At 40.0% G+C, this 14,422-nt stretch overlaps 1 protein-coding gene across 7 annotated transcripts in view; it reads right to left on the minus strand.

The window, feature by feature from the left end:
- The window catches only part of LOC114146227 (sickle tail protein homolog), a 44,600-nt gene that overhangs the window by 16,596 nt on the left and 13,582 nt on the right, over positions 1-14,422 (minus strand). For 5 of the 7 annotated variants that reach the window (XM_028020114.1, XM_028020112.1, XM_028020115.1 and 2 more), the window contains exons 5-11: positions 13,445-13,736; positions 11,801-12,068; positions 9,624-9,932; positions 7,243-7,347; positions 6,666-6,721; positions 6,418-6,587; positions 4,363-4,538 (exon numbers count right to left, since the gene is read on the minus strand). In XM_028020114.1, the coding sequence (XP_027875915.1) occupies positions 4,363-4,538; positions 6,418-6,587; positions 6,666-6,721; positions 7,243-7,347; positions 9,624-9,932; positions 11,801-12,068; positions 13,445-13,736 (1,376 nt within the window). The remainder of the gene's footprint in view (positions 1-4,362; positions 4,539-6,417; positions 6,588-6,665; positions 6,722-7,242; positions 7,348-9,623; positions 9,933-11,800; positions 12,069-13,444; positions 13,737-14,422) is intronic. The other 2 variants (XM_028020109.1, XM_028020110.1) reach the window with 2 other exon arrangements.

Below are 14,422 nucleotides of genomic sequence, written 5' to 3' on the forward strand. Positions count from 1 at the left end.
AAAATTAAATGTTATCATAATTCATATCATCCAAGTATCTTCAAGGAATCATTGTGGATGGTGGTACTGTGGGCAGGAAGGTTCTCTGGTTGCCATCAGAACGTATCCAAAGAACATGTAGGTCACACTTTATATTTGTTTATTAAAAAATATCTATCTAAAAATCAAACTCTGCTGTTTTCTCCTGGTGCTTTGAGTTCTAACTAGAAACATCCACTCAGAGCCTGGAGGCGGGTCTTAGCGCTCCTCCCTCTTGCCTTGCTCTATGCTCCCACTACAGCTTTTTCCTGTCAGTACATCTTGTTGTGAATGCTCAGGCTCGTTAGCATAGCCACCGGTAACAGCAGATAAATGGTCTTGCTGCAGTGTAAGTTGTCATTAGCCAATAGCACTTTTAGCAGAAAGTAAATGAGGTTGAGGGACAGTATTAAGCCCCTCCCCCTGGCTCTCATTGGTTGTCTTTGGTCGGGAAAAAACAAAAACAAGTTATTATTGTCTTCAGTGGACAATAATAACTTATGGAGGAGGTGGATGAGATCGATCCTTTCACAGATTATCTGTCTCATAACAAATTGCCACAACATGGTGACAGTTTTAACAAATATGTAAAAAAATATATTCTTTAAAAAAGTTACATAGTGCAGCTTTAAAGAAATAAAGCTTGAGTATGTGGTTACAAAAACCAATACTACTTGGCTTATTAATTCTACATTCAGCCACATATGTATGAATATATTTCAGCAATCAATATTTATTTCTGCCTATACAATTATATGAGCTTGAAACATCCAACTAAAATCATGCTACTGAGATATCATGCTACAGTGTGAACAAATAAAGTAGTCTGAGGCAACCTAAACCACTAGCAGAAAGTGCTCTTCCCCTTTAGTATAACATTAATTTGAAAAATAAATGGCTACAGACTCGGCATATTGCCATCACAACCTGAATAAAACCCAATTCAGTCTGATGATCCTTGAAATGTTAAAGTGTAGTAGGCTGGACACAGTGCAGAATGATGCATCATGAAAACACACACAGAGATGTGAAGTCTACTGAAAGGTTTGCAGTGCCTCAACTTTCAGCCGTAAATAAACTAGTTTATTAACTAATGCAGACAAGTTGACACTGATATTCACTGAGATTTTCTTCAGCCATCATTTCCTGTAGAAAGGTTTACGACTGAAGCCAGAGTTAGCTTGGCACATTGGTATTTCTCCTAATAATGTTGGATCTGATTTAGTGTCTAGAGAGGTGATTGTATCACACTAATCCAAAGACTCCCACTTGTGGTCCTCAATAAATCTCAGCCCTCTGCTAGTGAAGTCATCCGAGGTCTGGACTTAATGTGTAGCATGCTAACATCAGAATGAGCTCTGACATCTCTGGAAGACCATGTCACACTGGATCAAATCACCTCCCACCCTACGCCTCTATTTTTAACAATATGGGTCCTCCCAGTTTCTGTATGCCTACAGTTGTGACTGTGCTGTTCATGTTTTTTTTTCTTTCTTGCATGTCACCATGATTTTAATTCAGCTGCAGTTCCGCCACTGAGCATGACATCAAAACAAGCATGCAAATGTCGAAAGAATCTTCTGAAATCATGCCCAAAATAGGTCTGTTTTGCTGCTTCCTGTTCACTGAACCTCAAGTGAGAGAACATATTTAATATGTAATAAAACAGAAAAAACAGGATTAGGACTAAAATCCCAAGCAAGCTTCGGAAAATAAGTGTTCACTGTTATTTTCAATTAATCATCAATATTTTGATGACTAAATTAAGATCTTTTGTAATTGTTACCAAGATAATGTCTATTTATGGTTAGACTAGCTTTTTCAATACCTGTCATAGATGCTTGAGTAGAAGAAGCTCTTGTAACCACACAGTAAATATCTGTTGTGACAGTATCTGAGTATCACAAACAGTGAAAACTACAGTTTTAAAATGAAACTGAAGCATTGTTTGAAATCAATTAGACTTAATCCCCTGTTGCCACTGTCACAGCTTTCAAGCCTTTGTTATCTCATGTTTCCAAGAGTTGTCTGGTTTTTGACCCTGCCTGTTTTTCGACCACAGATTTTTGCCTGATCCTTCTGCTGTAGAGAGTCCTGTTGCTGAACCCTGACTGTTTCTGACCCTGCCTCCTGCCTTCTGGATTTTGGATTTTCACTGCCTGAGAACCTCCCGTGCATGACCCTGGACCGTTTTACGACTTTGTCTCCGGTTGGTGGATTTTGTCCTCATCGTCTGTTTGCCCCCTCAGACCCCCCACAGATCTCCCCTTGTCCATTCCCCCTACCCTCCCCCCGCCGGACTCCTGACCCCTGTGGATTCCTCGTCTCTGACCCACCAGTCTTACCACACCCTTCAACACCTTTCACTTTTTGTAAATAAAACCTTTTGGTTACCATCCTCTTGTTGTGGCTGCGTTTTGGGTTCTGGCTGAATCTGCTCTTAACATTACAAACACACTATTGATTGATTTTTGCTAAGCAGCCATTTATTTTCCCTGGCACTAACTGGCTCATTGCACTGTGACAAACTGGGAACCTGTCCAGGTGACCCCACCTCTCACCCAGAATGTTAGCTGGAGATAGGCACCAGCACTTCTCCTGACCCCACTAGGGATAAAGGTGTTAGAAAATGGATGGATGGATGGATAACTGGCTCATGACAGTCATGACATTAGCATACCCATCACTGCATTAAGAACCATGCTGTAGAAAGGGAGAAGCATCAAGCTGAAATGGCTTGGCAGAGATTGAATGTTTTGAGAAAATGAAAACAAAATCCCTTCTAACAACATTATTCTATGGAGCTGTGATAAAGAGTGTATTCTCCATCTCACATTCAAGCTCCAACACAATAGACAATACAGGACTTTGAGAAGGGAAGTGTAAGAGATTTTTTGGTATTATCATTTTATTCTTACTTTAGTTCACATTCAGCCTATAGATCATTGTGATTTTCTGTTTAAAGTGTTCTCTTCCTTATGTGTGTATGGAGGTCACTACTGTCTGTTCAACTTTACGAGAAATAGTTAACACTGAGTTTCTCAGACCTTAAATCCTTTTGCAAGAACACCTCCTAATTTAGTAACTACCTGTGAACAGTCGTATTTTGTTGTATTGACAGTACTGACCGAGATTTGAACCGGGCTCAGACCTTTGATCAGATATCACATCTGGAACTGGGTTGTTAGATGTTTGGGTTAGAAGCTTTACGACCTCTGTTGTTTTTCCTGACTGCCCCCTCGCCTGTTTTTCTTTGACAATAAAAACAGGAGCTCATGTGAGAGCAGATCAGAACGCTCTGTGAATTGTTCGGAAGAGCAGTAACAGAGGCTTCTCCTTTTGCAAAAGCTTGACGGAAAAAACATATACGTTGTCTGTGGTTCTTTCTTTTATTTAGGTTCGAAAGGAAAAATACCTATCAGGAAGGTACAGTATGTTAAAATCTTCTGCAGTGCCAGTATAGGAAAAGAGCTGTGGCCATAGTGAGAGACAGGGTAACCACTGGCCTGGTAAAAACCAGTGTCTTATTCTACGCTTTGCTTCATGCGCAAGGTCTGGGCCCTGAGATACTGGGAAACGGTGGCTTCCTGAGAAACGTGACCTCTGTTGAAGTTTTAAATTTTACCCCATCACTAACGTTTGGCCCCAGTTTGACCCTATGAAGCTTACCACAAATTGCTTTTGCTGTAAACAACCATCTTCTGCTGTGAATCAAGGCGCACCGTGCTGAGCCAGGTGACTGTTAACATTAATTACATATTTGGAAGTGTGACCAACATGCTTCCAAATATGCTGCAATTGCTAAAACTGCAGACAGACTGCAACTCTAAACCACTGCAGAAAATCAACCTCATCATTCACAACTTCTTCTGTTCACTAATTGGCCCAGTAGAAAATTTAACGGTGGAAATCAAATAAATGTTAGAAACATATGGACTGTCTGTGAAGAGATTTGAATCAAGTAGAATTGCATAGGAAGGCAGTGACCAGGTGAAATAACCACCTTTTCGCATCAAGCTGCAAATGCTGAAGTGCTTGTTCAGCATTTGCATTTTCAGCATTTGAAACCAATTAGCCATATGGAGATGACATCAGTGCCATGACTGAGTGTGTGACTGATTATTTTATGTCTAAATAATTGGTTTCCAGCCTAAACATATTAACTGAAGTAAAATGAAACTCAATAATTTGATGACTTCTTTGGTCTGGTCCAGCAGGATGGCTTTATTACTGGTGTAAATGTTCTGTAGTTATTAAAATGTTCACCTGTGGAATACCTGGCAGAAGCTTTAAGAGTTTAAATACATAACTAAACTTAAAGAAATCTTGAAAATTCACACTTACCTAAGCTGTGTGAGGATTTTCTCCTCGGAGGTGAGGTAGTGGATCCTGTCCTCATCCATCTCAGCTCTCTGTCTGTATGCTGCATCCTCAAATTGGGCCAGCTTCTCACACATCAACATCACCAGCTCCGGACCTGCCATACGCAGCATTGAACTCACACTCTCCATGTTGGATAGCTGGAAGACACAGGAAATGTCTCTGTCTGGCAGTTCAGCGCTTCAGTGTAGAAGTAAGGAACATAAAATTTGGTTGCCTGACATCAGCTGCTTACGTCTAGAATTGCTGATTCTAGAATTGAGCTGCTGACGGTGGCAGGACGTTGGAGTAGCTCTCTGTTTTCATTGAGATTTTTTTTTTCATACATTCATTCCTGCTTTTTTTGGAGGAAAATAACTTATTTGGACAGCTATTCCTTCTTGTTTTGCATTTTGTGTCGTTGGACTGATTTTTAGCTATATTTTTATTTTTGCCATTTTGTTATGATGTGTACCATAGCTAGAGGGTGGTTTATAACAGGGAGCAGCTGTTCTACATCTGAAAAGCTGAAATAGCACCACAGCTGAAGCCAGAAATCCCAGTGGAGTTGAAAAGGAGGCATCGTGGATGCCAAAGAGGAGAGAGAGAAGGAGGAAGTTCAAACCATCTCTACCGTCCATCGTAACAGGCAATGTGAGGTTGTTAGCTAATAAGATGGATGAACTTCAAACCCTGACAAGGACTAAGTAAGAGTATAAGGAATGCAGCATAATGTGTTTTACAGAGACATGGCTGCAGGATTGTATCCCCGACTCCAACATCTCGCTGCCAGGCTTTACGAGCTGACAGAGATTTAAAGAGCATATTTGTGGTAATATCTGCCTCACTCTCTCCTACACTGCCAACGTTTCACCAGTTTGTCAGCTGCTCCATCCACAAAAACAAGATTTTGGATCTGTTTTCCGTTAATGTCAAGGACTACCCAAGGTCTAACCAAGACCTTCTCTGGGGAAATCGGAACATAATCTTGTTTTTCTCAGCTCTGAATACAAACTCCTAGTGAAGAGGTTACCTGTTAGGATGGCTATTACGAAATGGTCACAGAACGCAGAAGAGGTCCTCAGTTGAAGCAACTGATTGAACTACTCTCTGCCAGCCACATGGAGATGACATCAGTGCCATGACTGAGTGTGTGACTGACTATATAAACCTCTGTGTGATCAGAACCATTCCCACCAGAATAGAGTCATTGGATCACCAGTGACCTAAAGGAACTGTTAAACCAGAAACAAAGAGTCTTTAGGAACGAGACAGAGAGTTACTGAGGAGTATACAGAAGAAGGGTAGACATCCCACTTCCTCTGACCCACAGCTTTCCTGTCAAACATGAGATGTTCTTTCTTCTACTAAAGTTGGCAGGGCCAAGAAATACTGAAGGGTGTGCCCAAATGTGCAGATGAGCAGAGGGTTTAAGTGTGGTTGTGATTAGGTTAAGGAAATGTTGCCAGCTTAGCGACTTAGCGAGAAACAAGGTAGATCTAACAGAGATAAGAAACTAAAGAACACAAATAACAAAACCAAAAATAAACGATTCAAGAGCCTAATAGCAAGTACATTTAGACATATTTTAGGTTTCTCATAGCTACCTTTTTTTTCTTTGAAAATTTTATCTATTTTTTTTCTCTTATATTAGGCTAAATAACCCAAATTATAGCTGTTATAGCAACCCATTACTCTCTTGGGTGGCTCACTACATGTTAGTGGTGACGCACAGAATAAGTAAAAAATTGATGAAAGGGGTGTGCTGTGGTGGCGCAGGTGGTTAGCACGCCCCACATTTGGAGGCCTTAGTCCTCGACGCGGACGTCGCGGGTTCGACTCCAGCCGACCTTCGTCGCATGTCCCCCCCCCTCTCCTCACCCTCTTTCCTGTCTGCCTACTGTCGCAAAAAATACGAGCCACTAACGCCGCAAGAAACTCTTCGGAGAAGAAAAATGGATAACAAATTACAGCACTTGGGATTTTAAAGAAATACTTGTGATAACTCTCAATAAAGTATTGAAATGTTTAGTTTAGTACCTGTAAACACTTGAGTTGGCTGAGTTGCAGCCGCAGCTCACAAATATTTCTCTTCACAGACATCAAGTTGTGTCGCAGTCCACTATCAAAGGGGGAGACCTCGAGGGCAAGAGGAGTGGGGCTGAAGCTTTCAGTCAGAGCAGCAGGGGCCTTTGAGTCAGATAATGCCTCTGGAAGCCAAGAAAGAAGATTTATTCATCTTCAGGATGTTCTGAAGAAAACAAGTGTTCCTTAGTTAGCTGGTGTACCTGAAAATAACTTCTCACCAAGTCGATTGCTGAAGAGTTTGTCTTCAGGTCTCTGACTAGAAAACACAAATTCACACTATTTTCAGAAACAATGAAGCTTATTCAAAGTGAGTACTATATGATATACCCACTTATAAATAAAACTGTATTTTTACTTCAAAGGGGCAGTATTATGTGTTTTCCAGGCACATAGTGCCATTTCATAATACAATCAAGTAACTATTACCTTCAGTTATAAAATTGCTACATACAGTATATATAGGCTATATATCAAATATGACATACAAGAAATTTGACTTTCATATTTAACATCTTAAATTATGCTTGGAAACTGCAGCTGAGAGGAGGAGCTGTGTCTCAAAGACAGCGCTAGATCCACTCAGGTGTTTTGCACAGATGAATGGCCATGGCCTTAAAGAATTTCTCAAACATGGATAAAAGAATCAAAGCAACACTCAAGGTATTGAGGGAATAATGTGATAACATGAAGTAAATCTAAAACCAGGTTGATGTAAAATATTGCTGCACCACTAATTGTCATATTATGCCAAATTGCATCTTCTGTAGACAGACAAACCTGATCGCCTCCCTTTGTCCTAGAACATTTGACTTCATGGACAGGGCGTGGTGCACCAGTCCTGCTAGACTGGCTATCTGCTCCTCCATGGCTCTCATTCTCTCACTGTAAAAATAACAACAAAACAAATTCATATCCAATCCATTGGAGCATTTATGTTTATTAAAAATCCTACAATCATGGTGCTGCTAAATTCAGGTGAGAAAGTTGTTAGTCTGAGATCAAAGGAACATCATCAGGAAAACCGAATAAAACAAATGGCAGCACCAGGTACAGTATTGAGATGCATTAATATATGACAGGGCTGAGTCACTGTCACACAGCGATGATGCACCATATTTAAAGGTTTTTATTAAGTACATGGCCATGTGTTGGTATTTTTTTCAAGAAATTTTCTTGTTTCAACAAAACAAACCATGTTGAAAGCATATAATACCAACATGAGATAATATTTAGCACCATAACCACACCGACTGCTGTTTCCAATCTTGACATGTCCCTTTCCTTGAAAAACATTTTCATATATACATTGTTTTTCTTTCTTTCTTCAAATTTTTTCTTCTTGCTCTCGGTGAAAGTGGATGCTTTTTTCTTCTCTCCGATCCTCCCTCATCTGCCCCTACTCTTTGCTCTTGTGTCCAGTCTGGCTATTCTTTTTTGAGCCTCTCTTTGCATATTTTCTGAATTTGCAAATTATGAATCTGGTCAGCTGGTCTCTCAATGCCATGAATCAAATTTCCTTGACAAGAAGACTGGGCAAAGGAGAGTCCTCTTGCCCTGATGGGACACATGCTGGTGGATACACTGGATTCCTGGGGGAAGACAGTGTGTCTGTCCACCCCATCGGTCAAGGATGTTGAAGATGTGTACATAATTGGATTTCTGTGTTTTGGAGATGGCGTTTACGTGGCACATTGTGAAATTTGTAAAATGTCAGCAGCTGTTCGGGCCTTTGAGAGGCTGCCTTACGAGGCTGACCAGAACCACAAACTGGATGTGATTCTTGCTGAGAGTGACGGGCCACATCCAACTCCCTGGTGAGATGGAATCGTCATTAGAGAAGTTACTCGCTTGGCTCGGCTAGACTGACCATTTCAGGTGTTTCGAATTTCACCATTGAGTTGCACCAGTAAGACTCTAAGGCAAGTGAAAATTCATGGAGTTGGCCTGACACAAAACAATTGCTATTATCTGAATCAGAGTTGGGCTTGGAAGGGTGACTAAATCAAATCCTCCTGGATGTGATGTAAACAACAAACTCTCTCTTGTCCTTCCCTACTGAGGCTGCTGATGATGCTTTATCAATCATCAGTGGGAGATTAAGGACTGACTTAAAGACTTATTTTACACATGCAAACATACACACTGCAACTAAACACACACACCCTAAACTCACTGCCTTCCCTGGCTCCCCACACTCATGTTATCTAAGTTGCTTTATGTGCAGAGGTTTTTTGCATGTTATCTAATGATGTCATTTTCATCTATTAAAGGGCGGGGTCCTCCAGGGCTGCAGCCTCAGGCGCCTGTCTACTCATATCATGTTCGAGGTGTTTGTGTGTTCTTTGGATGGGTTGTAATGAAATGTGAATTTCACTCTGGGATAAATAAAGTATTTTCATTCATTCATTCATTCATTCATTCATTCATTCATTCATTCCCTGGACAATGTGACCTCCTCTCACAGTTCAAAGATATCTATATGTGGTAAATTACCTCAAAATGAATTAATCCATTTAAATTGCACATACTGTGTCTGAGAGAGCAAGAATGTACAGCTACGTGTCTCTCTGCCCTGTAGCTGACTGCTTGCTTTAATATGAAACTTGGACATTTATTGAAGGACTGCCTTCAACATGGACACAAGAAAATGGTCTATGTTCACACCTCTCTTTGGATTCTGCTCCCACTGAGCAACGAAGTGATGCCCTTTGACTCCTCCCTTACTCTTAGGCTTCAGCTGTCTGGTTTTGCAGATCCAGTGATCTCTTTCTTCTCTTCACTGCCTGGGACCAATACTTGCTTTAACTGCCTCCAGCCACCAGGTCTACTCCTGCCTTCCCTCTTTCAGTTTTGCCAACCATTTAGGAAATCATCTGATGTGTTTAATTAATTGTTGGTAGTCAATGGTATTTTACTGAGTGTAACATGAGTGATTTAAGTCATTATTGTAACTTTAAGAAATATAGTACTGTTTAAAAAAGAGGGGTCGTTAGTGTTTGTGCATATGTCCTGTGATAGCTGCTGGTTGAAAACCCTGAATTCAAACCTCAGTTAAAATGCCTTAAAGGCTTCATCTATACAGACTAATGCAAACTAATGCAGTGAGGTGACAGCTCAGACTCTGTATATGAATATGATAACATTAGGTACAGGCTCACCTTTGGACATTACAAGCAGTAATATGAGCCGGATAAAGAATTTCAGGTTGACCCAGAGGACTGTCAAGAAATACTGATGAGGTAGAGGATGATGAGCCTCTTCTGTTTATTACATCCACTGTGAGCCCACTACTGTTGCGTTCTAGGGAGCGGTGAATAGGTGACATACTCTGTGGAGATACTTGGCTTGTACCTCCAATCACCTGTCCATTAAACATCCTGACTTCATTCCCTTTGTGAGGGGACGGCGGAGGACTTTTGATTCCGAGTGGATGAATCTGACCGTCTCCATACTTTCTGTTCTTCTGCCTGATAGAACAGGACAACAAACAGACAAAGAAGTAAATATTACATCGATTCACACACAGTGGAAACATTGTCCTCATGTCCAGAGAGTGGACCGTCCCCAGCTGGAATTCTAACAGATCCAGCTAATTAATTTCATGTGTTTCTTTTCTCTTACATCTGAAATGTTCCCATAAAAGTCATTTTCAGGTTCATAGCAATGTTAACTATGACAACTAGAAACTCCCTAAGGTTTACTGGGTATAATTAAGGTTAAACCTTCTCTGCCAGTGAAGTACAAGTACTATGAAGAGACCACTGGATTAAGAGGTTTTCAAAATGTCTGCTTAGCTAATTTCATTCTCTACATTGCATCATCAATGTAAAGAATGTGTGCATGTGTGTATAATGTATGCGTTATACAGTGCCTTGCAAAAGTATTCATATCCTTTGGAATTTTCCATATTTTATCACTTTCCAACCACAAACATAAATAAATTTCTTTAGAATTGAATGTAACAGACCAAAACAAAGTGGTAATCAATTGTCAACCTCTTTTCTACTTCTACTTCCATTTATACACTCAAAACATTTTTTACAAATAAAAACTTAAAAGTGTGGTGTGTAAAAATATTCAGCCCCCTGAGTCAATACTTTATGGAACCACCTTTTGCTGCAATTCCAGCTGCTAGTCTTCAGGGTTTGTCTCTACCAGCTTTGCTCATCTGTGACAGAAATTTTTGCCCATTCTTCTTTGCAAAAAAGCTCAAGTTCAGTCAGATTAGATGGATAACAGGACTTCTTATGGTTTTCTTCTTGCCGTTCTTCCAGAAAGATCACATTTGTGCAGTGATGACTAATAGTTGTCCTGTGGACAGATTCCTCCTCTGAGCTGTGGATCTCTGCCTTTGGTCCAGAATCACCATGGGCCTCTTGGCTGCATCTCTGATCAGAGCTCTCCTTGTTCAACCTAGGAAATCTTTTTACAGCCTAAGTCTGCTTTAAACTTCTCCACAGCTTTCTCCCTCACCTGTCTGCTGTGTTCCTTGGACTTTGTGATCCTGTTTGCTCCCCAATATTCTCTGAACCTCTGAGGCGTCACAGAGCAGCTGGATTTCTACTGAGATTAGATTACACACAGGTGGACTCTGTTCAGTCATTAGCAGACATCAGGAAACTTCTGAAGGAAACTGGTTGCATTCAGAGAAAAGGGGGGTAAATACCTTTGCACACCACACTTTTCAGTTTTTATTTGTAAAAAAAAATGTTTTGAGTCAAATATAATTTTCTTTCTATTTCACAATTGTAGGCCACTTTTTGTTGGTCTCTCACATAAAATTCCAATGAAATATTTATGGTTGTAATGTGACAAAATAAGAAAAAGTTCAAGAAGTATGAATATTTTTGCAAGCCACTATATATGTATGAAGTTCTTCTGAAAAGGAAGTCTGCAAAATATTGTTAACCTTGAAGAAGAAGAAGAATTACTTTATTCATCCCAGCAGGGAAATTATTTCGCAGTTACAGCAAGAATTTTTTATACACAGATTAACACACACAGGACGGGAGCTGCGTCTGCAGGCAGCCAGCGCCATTTTTGAAGGAGGACATGCAGCAAAGGTTGTCGGGACCGGGAGTCGAACCCGCGACGTCCGCGGGTCTAAGGCCTCAAAATGTGGGGCGCGCTAACCCCCTGCGCCACCACAGCACGCCCCAAACATACTACTACTGAGAGACTGAAAACTGGTAAAACTCCTCTAATATAATTCAGTTGATGAGAGGAGGGTTAATCAGGACGCTGTATGCACATGTACTTTTTAAAAGAGTCAGCATGTGCTTCGCATCTGCTTCAATGTAGCTGTTTAAAATGATGGTTAAGGAAGTCAGTTTACCTGCGAAGAGAGTTGCCATGGTTTTGAATGCTTTCCCCATGGACCATCAGGGGTTTGATGGAGGCTCGGTACTGTTGCAGCCCACCAGGGATCCCAAGCACCCCTACCTCCACTTTTCCTCCAGTGAGCATGGGAGGACTGCTACAATAGGAAGAAACACTGTGGTGACCTCTTCCTACTTCCACTGAGGCTGAACGGTAGTACTCAGGGTAATGTGATCCTCCATCTCCACGCAGCACCAAGGCTGTGCTTTTACTCATGTCTCCCTCTAACACACAAACATAAACACACAGAGGCCCATGAAAACGTTTTTAAGGCAGAAAGAAATGCAGATCTGAGCTTTATGTAATAATTACAAGCACAAAGTTCAGCTTTTAGAAATCATGCAGGTATAAATTTCTACCTAAAGATCCTTGCAACATATTCTCACTAGAATTGCTACAACTTAAATTCATAGAGAAAAAACCCCCACAATGTTCTAATAAAAGAAAAAATTTTCATAAGCATTGATTAATTTTCAGGATGGTAATATTTTCCTATTAGAAATATGACGAAGAGGTTTACAACTCTACTTTCAAACTGAGTTAAACTGCACCAGACTTTTTTTTCTGTCTAAAAAATCCTTTTGGCTGTTACTGGAAAATAGGCACAAACCAAGACAGTCAATGATTCCCTGATTTGATTTCAATCTCTGCTCATTGTTATCTTTGGGCTTTTCAATATTTTCTTTCATTTTGTTGTGGAGTCTTGACTTTCTCAATCGTCTCCATTATTTCTGTTCAGTGCTGCCCTATCACACATTGTCTCCATGTTTAGATGAGTAACCAACTGTTGATTAGTCCACCTTTGTTACTCTATTAAGTATTAACCTGTACTTGCCTATTTTGTTGCCTTTGTAGTCCCACCCTTTCATTTAGATTTAAACTGTGGAGTTTGTTGTTTTTAAAGGCTTTGCTTTTAATGTGACAACCACTTTGGATTTTAAATTTACACCATTGTCATGTGACTGAAAGAACTGAAAAAGAGAAAAGGTTCAATTTGAGTTTCACACACCAGATCTCCGGTTCAACAAACTTGAATTGCAGATTTTTTAGTAAAACCTGATGGAGAGTGCGTTACTGTCAAAGACAACAGAAGCTAAGTGATGCTGCAAATGCAAATCATACCAAGATTATTCAAAATAGATTGAAGGAGTAACACCTCTGTAGGCTTCTAGCTGGTTTTGGGCTGCTGGTCAGTTTATTTATTCATATAATATTTACAAAAGTTCTTATTTATTTCTTACCTTTAAATGTTCTACAGTATATCACTTCTATGGCATACTTTCTTCTTCTTAAATATTAATATTTTTTCAATCACTTCATTCAGTGATTCAGTTCAATCATTTTAGTAACTTCCTGCATTTTGGATCCTCAACAATCTTATGTCATAAAGGCACATATTTGATTATATTCATTATATACATATACTGTATATTTTGTTTGTTTACTGGATATTGTCTACAGTTTTAAATAAATACTTTTATTAGTTTATCTTGAATGTTGCAGGCATCTGGTTCATTATTTTTGCCAAGCCTCAGAACTCTTCCACACCCTGGTGGCTCATTACAATAATCCTGAAATAAAAACACCACCAGCTTCTCACCAGGCTTTACATCTCTTCTCTCCAGTATGGCACTACTGCTGGAGAACACGGTGCGGGACCGCACTCGCCCAGGCTGACATTCATGTGGTATTGTGGTACTGCCTGGGTCTGCCATTCCTTTTTTTCCGAGGAAGTCACCTCCACCATAAGCCAGTCTGGAAGGAGAGGAGGGCATGGAGCGGACCATCGGAGGGGACATTGATCCCTGCAAACTGTGCAGGGTGTTGCGGCCGGATGAATGCTTGCTGTGGATCGGACTGTGACTTCCGTACAACACCTCCTTAGATATCTGCTGAAAAACAATAAAATAAATCAGCAAATAATAATAATATTCAGAACTGAGAGCAGTAATAATCATATGAAGGCAAATCAAATTCTCCTTCGTGTTACTGTCCAATTACAAGGCGAAAAAAAATCAGATAATGAATGATAAGCAGAATTTAAATCAATGATATAAATTGTGTGTTGACATTAAAAGTTGTTGCTGACCCCTGACCTGAACCACTATTACATCCTTATACACCCAGAGACTAATATCTGTTCTACAGAGAGAAAAGTTTCAAATTAGCAAACAATGAGATTCATTTTTGTTTTTCCAAACAAAGAGCTTCAGAAGACTTAAAATCTCGGTACGTCACAAAAGACATTTTAGAATTGCACAGATGAAAGGGAAGTACCCATATGAAGGGACAAACACAAACACTTGTTATGTTTATCCATGTGTGTTTAGGAAAGCTATGAAGGTAATATGGTAAAAACTTCAAGAGTCAACATGTTTTCATGAAAACAGTGAAAAATACTAATAAAAAGTAATTATGTGCTTTCTAGCAGTCCGTGTGATTAGTAGCCCTCTTACTTAATATCTACAAGTTTCTGCTAGCTCAGATAATAACTTACGGATGATATCCATCTCTATTTAACAATGTTAACAGTTGGCCCATTTAAGCACAAGCAGATACTTAGAACTGTTACACCTTT

Source organism: Xiphophorus couchianus, chromosome 6, assembly GCF_001444195.1.
Source record: "Xiphophorus couchianus chromosome 6, X_couchianus-1.0, whole genome shotgun sequence".
Taxonomy (NCBI): domain Eukaryota; kingdom Metazoa; phylum Chordata; class Actinopteri; order Cyprinodontiformes; family Poeciliidae; genus Xiphophorus; species Xiphophorus couchianus.